This window comes from Silene latifolia, chromosome 2 (assembly GCF_048544455.1).
Source record: "Silene latifolia isolate original U9 population chromosome 2, ASM4854445v1, whole genome shotgun sequence".
NCBI lineage: Eukaryota > Viridiplantae > Streptophyta > Magnoliopsida > Caryophyllales > Caryophyllaceae > Silene > Silene latifolia.
Window position 1 is genome coordinate 94,634,566 of NC_133527.1, and position 17,934 is coordinate 94,652,499.

At 40.6% G+C, this 17,934-nt stretch overlaps 1 protein-coding gene and 1 non-coding gene across 2 annotated transcripts; one reads left to right on the forward strand and one right to left on the reverse strand.

Annotated features, from left to right (window-relative positions):
- Window positions 1–5,085: 5,085 nt before the first annotated feature.
- On the reverse strand, window positions 5,086–6,005 carry LOC141641101 (uncharacterized). The gene is made up of 3 exons (XM_074449778.1): window positions 5,979–6,005; window positions 5,650–5,862; window positions 5,086–5,469 (listed from the first exon to the last, which is right to left on the reverse strand). The coding sequence occupies exons 1-3, from the start codon at window positions 6,003–6,005 to the stop codon at window positions 5,086–5,088; spliced, it is 624 nt and encodes a 207-aa protein (XP_074305879.1).
- A 10,570-nt stretch (window positions 6,006–16,575) lies between these two features.
- On the forward strand, window positions 16,576–16,682 carry LOC141645004 (small nucleolar RNA R71). The gene has a single exon (XR_012544602.1). It is a non-coding gene; the product is annotated as a small nucleolar RNA R71 (small nucleolar RNA).
- The last annotated feature ends 1,252 nt before the right edge of the window (window positions 16,683–17,934 follow it).

Consider the following 17,934-nt stretch of genomic DNA (forward strand, 5'->3'; position numbering starts at 1 on the left):
AAGGGCATAGCATAGCATCCAATCCCGGGGTGATAAGTTTGCCCACACTTGAAGCACTTGCGGTTCTCCTTAAGCCTATTAGTAGATGTAGGTACTTGTCCTTTCGGCTCTTGCACTATTGGCTCTTGTCCTCCATGGTCTTGTACTCCTTGTCCTTGGACTCTCGGCACCAACCTCTTCTTGCTAGGATATGACGAGGATGAGGGCACAGATGGCCTCTTGCCACGGCGGTTAGAGCGACGATTAACTTGAGCATTAGCATTCCGTTGATTTCGAAGAATTAGAGTAAGGGCTTCCATGATAGTATTCTCCACCTTGGTTGGTCGTACCATCTTCTCAAGACACCAAAAGAGTCAACCATGTTAGCACCTAACAAATAGCATGCACAAAGAGACTACCAACTTAGGTCCTTAGTCCTACCCATCTCTCATTCATTATTCAAGGTCAAGTTCAAGGTTAAGTTCGGGGTACACGTGTGTGCGTCGGGAGCAACATATGCTCGATACCAACCGTGACACCCCTCGATAAGGCATCAAAATTAAAGGAAAATACGAGATTTTTAAAACCTTTAAAAGCTTAAAGTGCGAAATCCACCATAAGTGATCGAACAAAAATGAAAAGAAAGATAATTAAGTTTTACAATTTAAAACAAGTGCGATGGGAAAAGATATCCCACGAATAAACACAAGTCTAACGATAGGTGAGTCTAAGCAACCTATAACTAAGGTCCAAGGGTCAACGTTCTCGCTAGCTCACACGTCTTCCCCATAATCTGCATCACAAACCCGTCATTCATGTAAACATGAACGCCACGATCGGTGGGGTAACTCGGGGTTCTCCCAGCCACCATATGTCGAAATGCACATAAGCAAGAACTTAATTAAACATATCGACCATGCATCATACTTGAATAATATGAACAAGGGAATATAACGATAATCATAACGATATAGGCATGTTGCATTCTTAATGAGATAGGCATCGAATCATATGAAGAAAGTAAATAACGGATCAATTAAATAGAAAATACATGGATGGAAACCAATAGCCATTCCTTTGAAAACCTCTTAACAACCATAGCACGGGACGTGGCTACTAATGTCACATTCATACTTATGGCTTACATCTCACCATAAGAACGGATAGGAACATCAATCCCGGCGATCATATCGCAACTAGGGGCTTGCATCTCACCACTAGTATCCGATAGGACCAAGACTCTCACAAACAAGCATAGAAGACGCGCACTCTCGTATATAAGAACACACCAATGACCGTAACAAGCAAGACATTTACAAAGGATTGACTCAAAACAAGACAAACCCCTAGACTCCAACCTCCCGGTAGGACGACGATCATAATACGGTCCTAGTCTAAATCGGCCGACTCTCGGGATGGACGACACCCGATTCGACATACAATCCCAAATCGTATCCAAGACTCGATCCATGACACCTAGCCGTGCCCCAAGGTCGAGTAACCCCAAATCGGAACCATGGTACCTATCCGTACCCCAAGGTCCGAAGAGGCGGAAGGAAGATAGCCCAACTCGGAAACAATGGCACATAATCGTGACCCAATGTCCGAGGGCAAATAAATAAGGAATGTCGAGTAGTCACACAATGTAAACCGTCACACTCCGGTCACAAATACGAGTAACAATGATTGCACAAACATAACGTAAACAATTCATGTGAAGCATGTATGAACATAAGAGTATAATGATTACTGTGTGCTCTCTCACGGCGTGGGCACCTGCCTGCCGCCCACCGGCAGAGGATTCATGCTAGGTGAAACAAGGCCAAAAATAGAAGTAGGTGTATTCTCTGCCGGTCCACCGGCTGCCGGCCCACCGGCAGGGGATACAAGCCAAGGTAAAACAAAGCCAAAAAGGCTGAAAGTGTATTCTCTGCTTGGTCCACCACCTGCCGCCCCCACCGGCAGGGGAATACAGTCAAGGTAAACAAGGTCAACATATGCTCAATGTGTATTCTCTGCCGGCCGACCGGCCACTGCCCACCGGCAGGGAATACACCCTATAGCCAAATAAGCTCAACTTGCACATTATGTATTCTCTGCCGGTTGACCGGCTCACAATCCACCGGCAGGAGTACACCCTATAAACAATTAAGTTCAACATTTCACATTGTGTATTCTCTGTTGGTGACCAGCTGCCGCCCGGCAGGGGATACACCCTATTATAAAAGACACCAAAATTCCATGTACTCGCTGCCGGTTGGGTAGGCTTGCCGCCCACCGCAGAGGATCACCGAACACGAAAAACTCATCAAACATCCATCTAAAGTCTTCCAAATTCAACCATCTTTCATTCAATCATTTCATACTTCTCTAATATGATGAATACTCGGTAAATTTAGCATGTTAGGATAATTTAAACATATGACATCAATTATGAACCTTAAAATAAGATAGCATGTCAACCAAACATATGAAAATGCTCATAAAACCACTTCATTCAACATAACAATGGAATGAAACATGAAAGTTACCAACTTTAACATTTGTATGCATCCAACCACACATAAAACACACAAATTTGACATGTAAGTCGAGTAACCCATCACCGTTACCTTTTAGCTCTTAATCTCTATTGTAATCGTCTCACAAGCAAGAATCCACTTCCGGGTCAACTAAACTTTCTCCTAAACATAAGAAAACACCAAATAAGACTAAAAATCGAAACTAGAAAAAAGGGTACCATGAGAAATTGGCTCGACAGCCCCATTAATGGAGGAAAGATAGTTCTTTTCTTACCTAGAAAGAAGGAGGGCGATGAGAGGAAGAGATAGACGCGAAAATCACTGAAAACCGATGAGAAATGAAGGTTTTATGGCCAATTTAGTGAAGAAGGTGGAGGTTGTGTAACAATGGTGTTGTAGTTGTGTGTTTGTTGGGAAATTTCAGAATTTAGGAGTGAGGGAGATGGAGTTGTGAGGGTTTAGTTGGGGGTTTTGTGAAGGGAAAAGAGAAGGGAAAAACCCATAAGTTATAAAAAGCCCAACAGCTCAAATTGAGTCGGTATACACTAGAAGTTTCGTCTCAAGCCCACTACAACTCAAGACGGGGAATATTATTATTATTATTATTATTATTATTATTATCCGACCAATATATTTATTTCACATAACTTAAGCTTTAAAAATATAATATTTATAAAAAAAATCATGTTTAATAATGAAATCAATTAAATTAAATAATTTAAAATATAAATAAGACAATAGAACGGTTAATTAAATTATATTTGCCAAAATGGAAAATTCGCGGGTGTTACATGCTGGCTGATTTAGGCAAGTCGTGTCGGCCTGAGAAGGCTGATTTAGACTCAGCTAGCTGCCGTATCAGTCTGCTGACTGATTTAGGCGTATGCCGCATTGTAGGGGAGGTGGCCGTGTCAACCTTCGAGGTCGATTTAGACCATCCTGTCAGCCTGAAAAGGCTGATTTAGACTCGGCTAGCTGTCGTGTCAGTCTAATGACTGATTTAGGCGTATGCCGTAATTTGACTACTTAACCTTGTTCATGACGCAAGGTGTGTTCATCATGTTTAAAGCCAACATGGGCGTACCTTAGGCAAGTTTATCGTCATTCTAGGACCGATGGGATGTTGCACGATTCTGGTAGCTCCGAGATCCCTGCATTCCATATGTGTGTGCATGCATGTTGGGGCCTTGATTAATTGCGTTGATTGCGAGCTACGTCCAGGGGTGGTATCAGGGGTAGCTGGGTAAGCTTTTAGCTATCAGCCAGGCTCCCTTTCGTATGTTCCACAGTCCACCTGGTGAGGGTGCTCCTAATGGAGAAATGTAGGTTAGGTATGTTGGAGTGCCATGTGCCTTGTCACCCCGCGTTTGCAGTTGCCAGTCCTGTTAGATACACTTTCAACGTACCATAGATATTAGAGTTCAGAGAGATGAATTTAGAGAAGCCTGAAAACAGAAAATTTTATCAGAGCGACGTGAAGTACCTGATGCCATCTCATGGGGTGCCAGAGCAATTGTGGTCCCATGAAGCTTTTGAGACCACACAACTCCAATAGTAACTTTTTTTTAAAGTTGAAAGAAATAAAAGTAAAAGAAAATGACACGAAATTGGTAGTATGCCTACTACCATTTTTTTTTGGCGTTTCTTAATGCACTACTCTGTACACTAAACTCTGCTTATTATCAAAAGTAATACCTCTTCAGGTGAAGTATGTTCCATGGCCTTTGTATGATTTGACCGTCCATAGTCATTAATCTGTATACGCCATGGGCAACAACTCCTTCTACCTAGTATGGTCCTTCCCATTTGTAGGCGAATTTGCCTGCTCTTTTATTTTTGGTGTTCTGAAATACTTCACGGAGAACCAAGTCTCCTACCTCCAGGAGCCTGACTTTTACATTCTTGTTGTAACTTCTGGCGACTGACTGCTGGTAGGCAGCCAGACGTATCTTTGCACTTGCTCGCAGTTCGTCTACCGTGTCCAGGCTCCTGATTATTTCTACACTATCCAGTTCCCCTGTCATACATCCATACCCGTGGGTTAGAACTAGAACTTCTGATGGAATCACTGCGTCCACGCCAAACGCTTGGCTAAAGGGTGTTTGGCCTGTTGCTATCTTTGGCGTCATTCTGTCTGACCATAACACTAGTGGCAACTCATCTGCCCACTTTCCTCCTCACTCCTGTAATCGCCTTCTCAAGTTATCCATGAGTATTTTGTTGCTGGACTCAACTTGCCCGTTGGACTTTGGAGTCCTGGGTGCTGACTTTTTTAAAGTGATGTTCCATCTAGCACATTATCCCTCGACATCGCTGGAGATGAATTGTGAGCCGTTGTCACATATGATTTCTGATGGGATACCAAACCTGCAGATGATATTTCGTTTAATGAAAGAGATGAACTGTTTGTCTTTTACTTCTGTGAATGCTTCTGCTTCCATCCACTTGGAGAAATAATCTGTCATTGCTAGCATCCATATTCTGTTTCCTATGGCTCTAGGCAGGGGACCCACTATGTCCATTTCCAACGTCATAAATGGCCAAGGAGAAATGATGGGGTGTTAGGGCTCTGCCGGCTGATGGATCATTGGCGCTGAGCGCTGGCAGGCATCACATTTCCGAGCATATTCTGCTGAATCTGCCCTCCTCGTGGCCAAAAGTCGCCTTGTCTGAGGGCTTTGTTTGATAGACACCTGCCCCTTGCATGGTTTCCACATTCGCGACTGTGGAGGGCATGCAACACATTCTGTGCTTCTTGCTTGTCCAGACACCGTAAGTAGGGACCTGCCAACGATTTTCTGAAAAGTACATCATCAATCAATATGAATCTGGAGGCTTTCATTTTGAAGCCTCTTATCTCCTTCTTATCATCTGGCAGCTTGCTGTGCCGTAGCCAATTTAAATAAGGTGTCCGCCAATCCCAGTCATCTGCCTGGGCAGCTGGTTGATCAGGTGACTGGTCAGCTACCTAGTCAGCCGTCTGGTTGTCCGGCTGGGAAGCTGTCTGGCCTTCTGTTGTTGTCTGAACTGCCAGCTCATATTATTGGTCCTCCAATTCTCCTCTGTCTACTTCTTCTAATTTTTAAATTGATGGTTCCAGCATGTGGGCGATGGGGATGTTGGATAGTTCTATTGGTTTGAATGTTACCCCCAGGGTTGCTAGGGCATCTGCCTCCACGTTCTGATCCCTGGGGATTTGCTTGAGCTTGCAATCTTTGAATTTCTGCTTCAGCTCCTTTGCCACTTTCAAGTAGGCGATCATCTTTGAGTCCCTGGCTATGAATTCATCATTCACATGGTTAACTATTAGCAAAGAGTCAATGGGTATTTGTAGGTTTCTGACTCCCAGTTCCAGAGCTAGCTGGATTCCCAGTATCAAGGCCTCGTATTTTGTTTCATTATTGGTTGCCTTGAATTCACATCTTGCTGCCTGCGCTATTAGATCCCCCTGTGGTGATCGTAAAATTAATCTTACACCTGCCTCTCTCTGGTTGGAGGCTCCATCGATGTGCATCTGCCAGATCTATGATTCCCTGCTCCCTTTAAGGGCCAGGATCTCCTCGTCTGCCAGGTTTTGGATAGCTGGGCTGAAATCTGACACAAAATCCGCTAGTGCCTGTGACTTGATTCCTGTCCTAGGGTCATACCCGATGTCATATCCACTAAGGTGCACGGACCACTTTGACATTTTGCCTGATAGCTGAAGTTTCCTCATTATGGATTTCAATGGGTAATTAGTCACGACATGTATGGTGTGAGACTCAAAGTAGGGGTGCAGTTTATAAGATGCAACTACCAGTGCCAATACTAATTGTTCAAGAGATGTGTACCTGGTCTCTGCTGGCAGTAGAGATTTGCTTACGTAATAGACTGGCTTTTGCTCCTAATCCTGCTCTCTGACTAGAACTGCGCTTACTGCTACCTCTGTGACAGCTAAGTAGAGGTACAATGGTTCTCCTAGCTCCGGCTTTGATAATAATGGTGGGTTGTTGAGATAGTGCTTTAGGTCCCTTAATGCCTGCTCGTGGTCTGCAGTCCACTTGAACTTCTGGCTCTTCCTTAGTATGTCGTAGAATAATCTGCATCTGTTCGAGGACCTCGATATGAACCTGCTCAAAGCTGATACCTTGCCAGCTAGTCTTTGCACGTCCTTTGGCGTTTCAGGTGACTCTAGCTGTAATACGGAACTGATCTGCTCGATGCTGGCTTCTATCCCCCTCTGGGTTACAATGTAACCTAAGAACTTGCCGGAGGACACTCCAAAGGTGCATTTGGACGGATTTAGGTTCATTTTGTATTCTCTGAGGGTATTGAATGTTTCTGCCAGATGCTGCATGTGATCTGTTGCTTTTTCAGAGATCACCACCATGTCATCGATATATACCTCCATGGTTCTTCATATTTTCTCTTTGAACATACGGTTGACTAGTCTCTGGTATGTGGATCCTGCATTCTTCAGGCCGAATGCCATGACATTGTAATAATATATTCCACTCTCAGACATGAATGCTGTCTTTTCTTGATCTGCTGGATCCATCTTAATTTGATTGTAACCACTCCAGGCGTCCAGGTGGTTCGTCGGTTTTGTTAATCGTCGTCAAAAGTTACCTAGACCAAAACAATATTTATAACTTCACAAACTACTCTACTTTTAGTAAAGAGTTAAGTAAAGGTCGGATCCCAAGGGCGGGTCTTGATGTAGGATTTTCGATTGCAAGTGGTTGTGTCTAAGGGTGTCACAATTTGGGTTGAGGTAGGAGATCAACTAAACTAAATAACAATGCAAACAAAATAATGAAAGTAAGCAAGATGATTAAAATGAGATGTAAACAATTGATTAAAAGCACTAGGGTGTCATGGGTTCATAGGGGATTCATGGGATTTGATCATACAAACATATTTTCTACTAGATGCAAGCAATTATTGTTCTGATGGGATCGAGTTAGTGTATATCTTACATTCCCTAGGAAGGTTTGGGTCCCGGAGCCGAATCGACTAGATTGTTCAACACCTACAAGTCGACTTAATCCTCCCTATCCAACTATATGCACGGTCTAATGAGACTTGAGTTGGTTTATGTCTTACAAGTCTCATTGGAAAGGTAAGTGATGGGTAAAAAGTGCAAGGATTCATAGGCTCGCATTTCATCAAACATAACATTTGCATAAATTGAAATCACAACAGGCAAACAAATTAATTATGAAAACATATTAGATTAAGCATGAATCAATCCCCATGTTGGTTTCCCCTAATTCCCCATTAACCCTAGTTAAGGAAACTACTCACTTATTATCATGTTTAATATGCTAACAAGGTTGTCAATCATACTAGCAAGGCAAAATATGATGAACAAATGAAGATGATTAACAATAATTAAAAAGGATTAAGAGAGAATTATACCTATAAAGATGATTCTCAATAATAAAGCAAAGAATAATACAAGTACTTGATGATTGATGGAAGGTTGTCAATCCTTTAAATAAACGCAAATGACCTTCGAATTACCCAAAATAAATGATGAACAATAGAGAAATTAAGGAATGATTAATTAAGAAATTAGATTTGTATTAATATTAAATTAAGAATTGATTACAAGATTAAGAGAGTATTAGGACTTGATTAAGATCCTATTAAGATGACATGATAATCTAGGTAGTACATTGGGGTATTTATACTAGAGATTAGGTACAAAGATTAGGGTTAATAAGGGCTTAAATGACTATTATGACCCTTACGAAAAGTTGAGGAAGTGCTCCTCTCCAAGGAGTTGCTCATCTCCGTTTTGGTGATCTTCAAGTAATACGCTCGTCCCGAACGTCTTAGCTGAGGGACGGTTGGTTCTGGAGCAGAATCCGAGCGGATTGTGGGTCGGGACGCTCGGATCATTGGGTCCCAAGATGAGCATCTTGGCCTCGGGACGCTCGGACTGTAGAAGGACGACGCTCGTCCTGGGCACTGCGACGCTCGGATTCCTTCACAGTCACTTCTCTTCTTTTCTTTCTTCAACAATCCTCGGGGATCTTGTTGAATATGCAAGGATCCTTTCATCATTTCCCAATCTACTTTATTTCCTATATAGGCCTTCTAGCATTGTCTTCCCTTTGATGCTTGGTCATTGAATTCGATCAATTTAGCTCCATTTTGCCATGAAAATGCAAGTTTTGCACTCCTTTCCTACCAAGGGATCAAAACCTCAAAGAATATGCAAAACGAGAAACTAAAGATAGTAAATGACCGAATTATGCACTAAAAATCATAGGAATGAGGCTAATTCGGGGACTAAATATGCTCAAATATGAGTCACATCAAATATCCTCAAACCGAACCTTTGCTTATCCCGAGTAAAGAGGTGACAAAAACTAGTGCCCTTATTCAAACTAACCTACTAATATAGCCGATGTGAGACAATTAGCGGGTCTCACTCTGCCCCTTCAACTCACAACAAGAAAACCATGAGGTAGGATGCCTTCTTGCAAGACAAGCCGGGTTTGCCAATATGGCGATACATCCAAACATTAAGCACACAAAAAAAGTAATGGACGCATCTACAAAAATGAAAAGCCACTTTCCTCATCTAAGTGGCGGAAATTATCTAAAGGGGAAGCAATCTAAGGTTACACATTCCATCATAGATATAGTTTCTTCAAACTACTAAGCCTAGAAGGATACCAATAAATCACCTCCAAGTTGTGTCAAGCTAGGGTATCTTTGTCCTCAATCGTTAAAGGCTTTTGTCAAGAATAGACTCCTTATGGTGTTAGAAACACTGGAGGATCGCGGAATTCCCCTTCTTGCCTAAACAAGAAGAAGAGTCGTCCCCTCTATACCATGCACAAAAGTGGATACGATGGAAAATGGATCAATAGAATTTTGAGTTTCATGTGGGAGTTTGTTTTTGTTGTTGTTTTTCCCCCCAATTTAATATGGCATTTGACATTTTGAGAACATTTCTTTGCCATTTCGTTTGATGTTTGACATTTTCAACACTTGACAATTTTTCAACTTTTTCTTGCATTTCTTTTTGAACATTTTCAAAGTCACCTCATATGTAGTGAGGGTGCTTATATTTGAAGCATTAGGAGTCTATTTTTGTTACTCCTCTTTTCTTTTGATGCAATTGCAAACTTTTTGACTTTTCATTTCATTTCTTGAACTCAAATTTTGAACAATTTTTGTGCTCATTACCTTTGATGACAAAATGTGGTAGAACATGGATGATGGCTGCATGGTTTCAAGGGTCACCTTGGAATAAACAGTAGCCAAGGAGTTATCACACCACAAGGTACTCTTGACTAGGCTTTTATCCATGGGTCAAAGGATACTAGCATGACACATCCTAGGTTGTTTTACAAGCATTCTAAAAAGCAAAGTCTTAAGAAGAAAAAGTATCTACAAGGGACTTATATACACTTGCCAAGCTTCCCAAATAGACGGGTTCACAAAATTTTCCTAAATGCAACTATATGCTATAATTGCAACTGGAGGATCGCGGAATTACCCTTCTTGCCTAAACACGAAGAAGGGTCGTCCCCTCTATACCATGCACAAAAGTGGATACGATGGAAAAGGGATCAATAGAATTTTGAGTTTCATGTGGGAGTTTGCTTTTGTTGTTGTTTTTTCCCCCCAATTTCTTATGGCATTTGACATTTTGAGAACATTTCTTTGCCATTTCTTTTGATGTTTGGCATTTTCAACACTTGACAATTTTTCAACTTTTTCTTGCATTTCTTTTTGAACATTTTCAGTCACCCCATTTGTAGTGAGGGTGCTTATATTTGAAGCATTAGAAGTCTATTTTTTTTACTCCTCTTTTCTTTTGATGCAATTGCAAACTTTTTGACTTTTCATTTCATTTCTTGAACTCAAATTTTGAACAATTTTTCTGCCCATTCCCTTTGATGACAAAATGTGGTAGAATATGGATGATGGCTGCATGGTTTCAAGGGTCACCTTGGAATAAACGGTAGCCAAGGAGTTATCACACCACAAGGTACTCTTGACTAGGCTTTAATCCATGGGTCAAAGGATACAAGCATGACACACCCTAGGGTGTTTTACAAGCATTCTAACAAGCAAAGTCTTAAGAAGAAAAAGTATCTACAAGGGACTTATATACACTTGCCAAGCTTCCCAAATAGACGGTTTCACAAAATTTTCTTAAATGCAACTATATGCTATAATGCAACTAACATATATACAACTTTAATGCATATGCTTCTACCAACTAGTATGCCAAATAATATAAATGCAATCCTAAATTCACATTGTTTATACCACATTAATCAAAATAAAGTCACGTAGTCATTAACATAAAGAGGAAAAAGGAGATTAGAAAGATCATACCATGCGGTCTTCAATATCCTCATGTCTTGGATGTGGCGTAGTCGATCAATGTGAAAAAGGATAAACAAACACAATATATACAAAACAATATATACAAGACTACACTACAAAGGAAATGAACATGTTTTTGGATTTTCGAATTTTTCAAATTTTTATGGATTTTGTTTTAATGAAATTAAAAGACATGTTTTTGTATTTTGCATATTTTTTCAATTTTTATCATTTTTGTTTTAAAAGTCATGTTAGAATTTCCCATCCCCACACTAGTATGGGCATTGTCCTCAATGGTCAATACGATAGGAAATTATGTGATCTATGTGAAAATGCATGATTTCTAAGCTAAATGCGAACTATATGACATAAAAACAAGAGTGAATGCAAACTAAGCTATGCTATATGATGCATGATTTTTGTTATGTTGGAGAGCATAATTTAGTTTAGCTCCCAGTGCATATGCATAAACTTTCCCAAACCAAAATAGACACTATTTTTAATGTCAAAAATTAGGGGAGTTCATGCATAAGGATGCTATGCATGAAACTATAATTGTCATTTTGGATTTTGAATGTGGGAACAATAAAAGAAACACCTCAATGTGGCCGAGGTGTGAGTCCTCTAGTTAATGCTAGGACTCAAAATTACGATCAAGATAAAAATTATATGAAAAACAAGAGAAATAAACAAACCTTAAAGGAGGTGTAGGAAACTCACAAAGTAATGTGGCATTCTCCCGAGAGCTTGCTAATCCTCAATCTTCGCCCATGGCGTCATCACTATTATCTCCATCATCATCACCAACTTCACTTGAATCATCATCAACCTCCATAGATCTGGATTTATCATCACTTGCACTTGAACTTCCTTCTTCTTCCTCACTACCCTCTTCTTCTTCTTCTTCTTCTTCTTCTTCTTCTTCTTCTTCTTCTTCTTCTTCTTCTTATTCTTCTTCTTCTTCTTCTTCTTCTTCTTCTTCTTCTTCTTCTTCTTCTTCTTCTTCTTCTTCTTCTTCTTCTTCTTCTTCTTCTTCTTCTTCTTCTTCTTCTTCTTCTTCTTCTTCTTCTTCTTCTTCTTCTTCTTCTTCTTCTTCTTCTTCACCTTCTTGTGTACCACTCTCAACAACAACCATCTCCTCTTCACCCAAGCTACCACCTCTAGAAGCACTAGGAAAGAAGATTTCCTTATCCGCCCAACTAGACAAAGGACAAGATGGGTCAAGAAGTCCTTGCCTAGCAAGATGTAGGAGAGGCGGATATTGTGCTTTATAAGCATTGACTCTATCCTCATGAGCTTGCTTGTGCATTTCTTTTATCAAGAGAGTCAAGTAATCATTCCCCGCCTTAACATTTTCGGGTTGAAATTCATGGTAGGTGAATGGGTAAGGTGGGGTGATAATGGAGGAGGAGGGCTCGGCAATGTCTTCCCCTTGATGTTGTATAATATACTCGGCTTCCTCGGAGAGTGGGAGAAGGTAGTTTGGCCTATAAACATTCAATCGGCAAATCTTGCTTGGCAATGTGAAGGATTGAACATCTTTTGTTAACCACCCAAATTTGTCATCAAGAGTATCATTCGTGACCCATTTGAATTTTTGAACCATGGTGGCTAGATCAATGATATGGCCTCCCTTAACCTGTTTATAGGTGCTATCCTTGTTGAACTTCCGGTTGAAGTGTTTTGCCAAATAAGTTACCAAACCTCCATTAACAATAAAGGCCGTACCTTCTTTGCCATGATCGACTTTGAGCCACCTCTCAATCAAAAGTTAAAGAATGTTGTACTTTTTCGTGAACTCTCTTCCAATGTTCAAGGTCGACTTGAGATAAATAAAGTCAAGTTCGGTGAAATGGTTTGTTCCCTTCCTAGTAATCAAAATATGCCCAACAACCTTGTGCCATACTCTTATGCCCGGATGATGGACAAAAATAGCCCGACAATCATGGTAAGATGTAAACTCTCTCCCGGTAATAGCCTTCCATAAGGGAGCGGGATCATACTTGGTGGGTTTTTTCGTGTAGGTCGGGTCATTGCTAAGGCCAAAAACATTACTAAATTCTTCAAAAGACAATTTCCTATCAACATTCTCGAGCCTGAATTCAATGTTCCTTAGAGCCTCCACCTTGGTAACATTCAAAGAGCTTAAAAACTCTAAGGTGAGGGATGAGTAAGTCAACTCTTGCATATCAAACAAAGTACTCAACCCCATGCACTCGAAAAAGGTCTTGGTTTTTTCTAAGACACCCAATTTTGACAAGGTCTCTTGACATATGAATTTGGTGGGTAAAATAGATTTCTTAGCAAAGGAATCAAATTTTCCCTATGAGAGTCGGAAGTGAAAATTACCTCCGGATATTCATCTAGTTGTTCAACAACCGGAGTAGAAGTAGTAGCTTCCATAGGAGGAATAGACTCTTGAAATTCCATCCTTGCATTTTGAACCACCAATGCCTTAGATGCTTGAATAGCTTGAAGAACTTGTTGTCTTTTGGAAAGGTTCTTCTTTGAGGGTGCCTTAGTTCTGTCTTTTGTTCTTGCCATGATCTCCTTTATGTAGTAACACCAAAGATAAGCTTTATTTCTTCAAATTCCAACAAGACCCAATTCGAATTAGGATAGTTGAATTTTGCCTTGTATCCTAAAATCGACTCAAACTTTGAAGCAGTTGGTGTTTTAATCACTTGTTGTTGGTAATGGAGTGATTTATTTGAGTTTTGAGGGAGTTTGGTTTTAATTTGAGTGATTTTGGTTGAGAAATTTGATGTTGGTTGATAGAGAGAATGAGGGTTTTGAGGGTTTGGAGTTGTGTTTATATTGTGAATGAGTAAATGAATTGGGAAAGTTGGGGTTTTAATCCCGTTATATTTGAAAATCAGAGGGGAGACGAGCGGACTGGGGTCGGGACGCTCGGATTCTGCTGTAGTTGGCTTCAGGAAAAAGACGTGCTGGGACGAGCGTCTTCTGAGGAAGACGAGCGTCTTTTTGAAGGAGGACGAGCGGATTGCTGTCGGGATGCTCAGATTTCTTGTCAGGGAGAAAACCCAATTTTTACCAGCTGCAGGACGAGCGGATTCTCTGTAGGACGAGCGTCCTGACTGAGACGAGCGGATTCTCAAGTGGGATGCTCGGATTCTCAGTCAGAGCAAAATCTTCTTTTTCCAGTTATCTCAGGACGAGCGGATCCTACCCAGGACGCTCAGATTGCCTTCAGGACGAGCGGATTCCCTTTGGGACGCTCAGATTCTCCCTCTACCACACGAATTCACGTCTATCCGTGGGTATTTCATAACCCGTTTCATTAACTCTTCATTCCTTTGGTCCTCATTGTGGGGGCACTACGAAGGCTTGGATAGCCTAGGCAATTGCTATCCCCACACTATGCCAAAACACTACACATTAATAATCACATAAGTCCCTCCCTCACTTTCTCTCAAAATGATGAAAATCTTGATCATGGCATAAAAATACAAATTCAAAATTGACAAAAATGCAATACAATAAGTAAAATGCAAGCTAAGGGGTTAGAATATTTACAAATGGTGGTTTATGGAGGACTCCACTAAACTCTCATCCATTAATGAGATGTCAATGGGGCATGTGTAAGGTGTTGTTGATGTTGCTCAACACCTTGAAGAAGTAGTCGAAAGCTTGTTCATTGTCATGATAAAGATCTTCAATTGACCTTTGCACTTGTTGTTCTTCACGGTGGTCTTGGGTCATACCATTACCGATATAAGGATTGAATATCCCTTCAAACACATCATCCCAAAGACCGCATACTTCATCTACTTGTTCCCCAATAATATCACGAGTTGTCAAGAGCAACTCTTCTTCCTTCTTGTCATGGCCAATGAGGCCTTATTCTTTACTTGTCATGAGTGGTGGTGAGCTATTCAAGCTCTCATTCTTGTTAAAACATGCTTGTTCCTTGGACGGAGCATCTTGGAGGTTACCCATTTTCTTCTCCCATATGGGTGGTGATTCTTTACCCATAGCTTGTTCTTTGCATTGAGATGACAACTTCTTCCTATCACTTTCTCGGCTATAATGATCAACCATGAAACAAGGCTCATGTAATCGGGGGGCTCTCATTGTCTTGTCAAGATTAAAAGTGATTGTTTCATCTCCCACTTCAAGGGTGAGTTCTCCATGTTTCACGTCAATCACCGCTCCCGCGGTGTGTAAGAAAAGTCTTCCTAAAATGATAGGAATGTTGGAGTCTTCCTCCATATCAACAATAACAAAGTCAACCGGGATGAAGAACTTGCCAATTCTTACGGACACATCTTCCCATACCCCTAAAGGTGTCTTCGTTGATCGATCCGCCATTTGAAGCGTGACATTAGTGCACTTAAGCTATCCCATTCCTAACCTTTTGCACACCGAATATGGCATGACACTCACACTTGCCCCAAGATCACATAGAGCTTTGTTGATAGTGGTATCACCAATGGTACATGGAATAGAGAAGCTTCCCGGATCCTTTAGTTTTAGAGGTGAAGTTCCTTGTAGGATGGCACTACTCACCTTAGTGAAAGCAATAGTCTCAAGTTTCCGGATGGATTTTCTCTTTGTAAGAATATCTTTCATGTATTTCGCATAGGCCGGAACGTGATTGATTAATTCCGTAAACGGAATTGAGACTTCCAAGTTCTTGACAATCTCCATAAACTTCCCAAGTTGTTCATCAAACTTAGGCTTAGCTTGACGACTTGGAAATGGAAGCCGAATCATAATAGGCTCTTTCTCTTTAGCCTTCTCTTCATTCTCCTTTGAAACTTCTTGAATGGTGAGTTCTTCTTCTTTCTTAGAGTCTTCAACAACTCTTTCCTTGTTACTAGAATTCACAACATCTTCATCAACGGGCCTCTTCGGCCCTTCATACCTTGTACCACTCCTCAAATGTATGGCACTCACCAATTCTTGTCTTGGGGGATTACCTTGAGGTGGTAATTGCCCTTTTTGTCTTTGTGAACTTGAAGATGCCAATTGAGACATTTGGGTCTCCAACATCTTTGTGTGAGCTAGTATGTTGTTAATGGTGATGTCTTTTGCTTGGCTATCCTTTTGCATTTGGAGGACCGCTTTTTGAACATGAAAACCTTGGTCATTGGTTTGATTGTATGGAGTTTGGTTTTGATAACTTTGGTTTTGATTGTAAAAGGGTCTTTGAGCTTGGTTTCTCATTAGAGGTGGGGTGTATGTTGTTTGAGGGTTTTGAACATTTTGGCTTTTGTATGAGAGGTTGGGATGGAATTTGGTGTTTTCATTATAATAGTTGGAATAAGGGGTACCACTCTTGTATGCTTGGAAAGCATTCACTTGTTCACTTGTTCCCCTACATTAACTTTGGTCATGTCCCAAAGTACCACAACTCTCACATACTCCACTTGGAATTGATGAAGATGCCACCATGGCATTAACATGTTGCTTAGATGATTTTGAGGCTTCTTCAAGCTTAGCCATAGCCTTTTCAAACTTCAAATTAATGTTATCAATATGAGCACTAAGTTGAGCACTCAATTGAGTAATAGTGTCCACTTCATGCTTTCCTCCTCTAGTAGCCTTACGAGGTCTACTATATTGTGAGTTATGGACCGCCATTTCCACAATCTTGTTCTATGTTCGATTATCATCAATTTCGGTAAACATACCATTTGATCCCATATTGAGAATGTTTCGGGAGGCTTCATATAGACCATTCCAAAATTGTCGTACAAGGAACCACTCACTAAGTCCATGATGTGGAAAAGATCGGCAAGTATCCGTGAATCTCTCCCATGCTTCATACAAAGAATCCTCATCCCTTTGTTTGAACCCGGTGATTTGGGCTCTCAACATGTTAGTCTTTTCCGGAGGATAAAATTTCTTATAGAAAGCAAGTGCCAATTTCTTCCAAGAGTCAATACCAAGAGTAGCCTTATCAAGGCTCTTTAACCATTGTTTTACGGAACCAATAAAAAAAAAGGAAATAAGACCCATCGAATTTGGTCTTGAGTAACCCCGGTTTGAGAAATCGCATCACAATAGTCACAAAAAGTCTCTATATGAGAAAGAGGGTCTTCATTAGGCATCCCCCCAAATTGACTTCTCTTATCTAATTGTATAAATGCGGATTTGGCAATGAAATGACCGGTCAAATGTTGTGGTGTGGGAGTACCATTTGGTAGGTTCTCCTCGGTTGGTACGGAATGTGATGATAATTTAGGCATTGTAGGTTCTCCCCGGCAACGTCGCCATTTTTGGTTCATCGGTTTTGTTACTCGTCGTCAAAACTCACCTAGACCAAAAAAATATTTATAACTTCAATAACTACTCTAATTTTAGTAAAGAGGCAAGTAAAGGCCGGATCTCAAGGGACGGGTATTGATGTAAAATTTTCGATTGCAAGTGGTTGTGTCTAAGGGTGTCATAATTTGGGTTGATTTTGTGGTTGATTATGTGTTGGGTTATCCTCTCCTTCTCTTGCAAAAGGATTGATGAACTCAATGTTATTTGGTTGAATGTCCACAATCTCACCAATACCTCTCAAAGTATTCCTAGCAAGTCTTCTATTGTTGGTCAAAGTTCTTTCAATTTCAAGATCAATGGGTAACAAGTTACCTTGTGATCTCCTAGACATGCAAAATATCAAACAACTTGAAAACAATTAGAACAAACCTTGAGGAGTTTTACTTCCACAAGGTAAAGAAAGACACAACTAAAAACAATCAAAGAAAATCAAATCAAGTTAACACCGTCCCCGACAACGGCGCCATGTTTGGTTCGTCGGTTTTGTTACTCGTCGTCAAAAGTTACCTAGACCAAAACAATATTTATAACTTCACAAACTACTCTACTTTTAGTAAAGAGGTAAGTAAATGTCGGATCCCAAGGGATGGGTATTGATGTAGGATTTTTGATTGCAAGTGGTTGTGCCTAAGGGTGTCAAAATTTGGGTTGAGGTAGGAGATCAACTAAACTAAATAACAATGCAAACAAAATAATGAAAGTAAGCAAGATGATTAAAATGAGATGTAAACAATTGATTAAAAGCACTAGGGTGTCATGGGTTCATAGGGGATTCATGGAATTTGATCATACAAACATATTT

Excerpts from the sequence above, each read along its gene's own strand:
- LOC141641101 (XM_074449778.1), bottom strand. The coding sequence starts at position 6,005 with ATGGAGCCTCCAACCAGAGAGAGGCAG. Across the intron at positions 5,863-5,978 it reads CTCCAACCAGAGAGAGGCAG|CTAGCTCTGGAACTGGGAGT; the intron begins GTGTAAGATTAA and ends CTGGGAATCCAG. Across the intron at positions 5,470-5,649 it reads ATGCCCTAGCAACCCTGGGG|GTAGCTGACCAGTCACCTGA; the intron begins GTAACATTCAAA and ends ACGGCTGACTAG.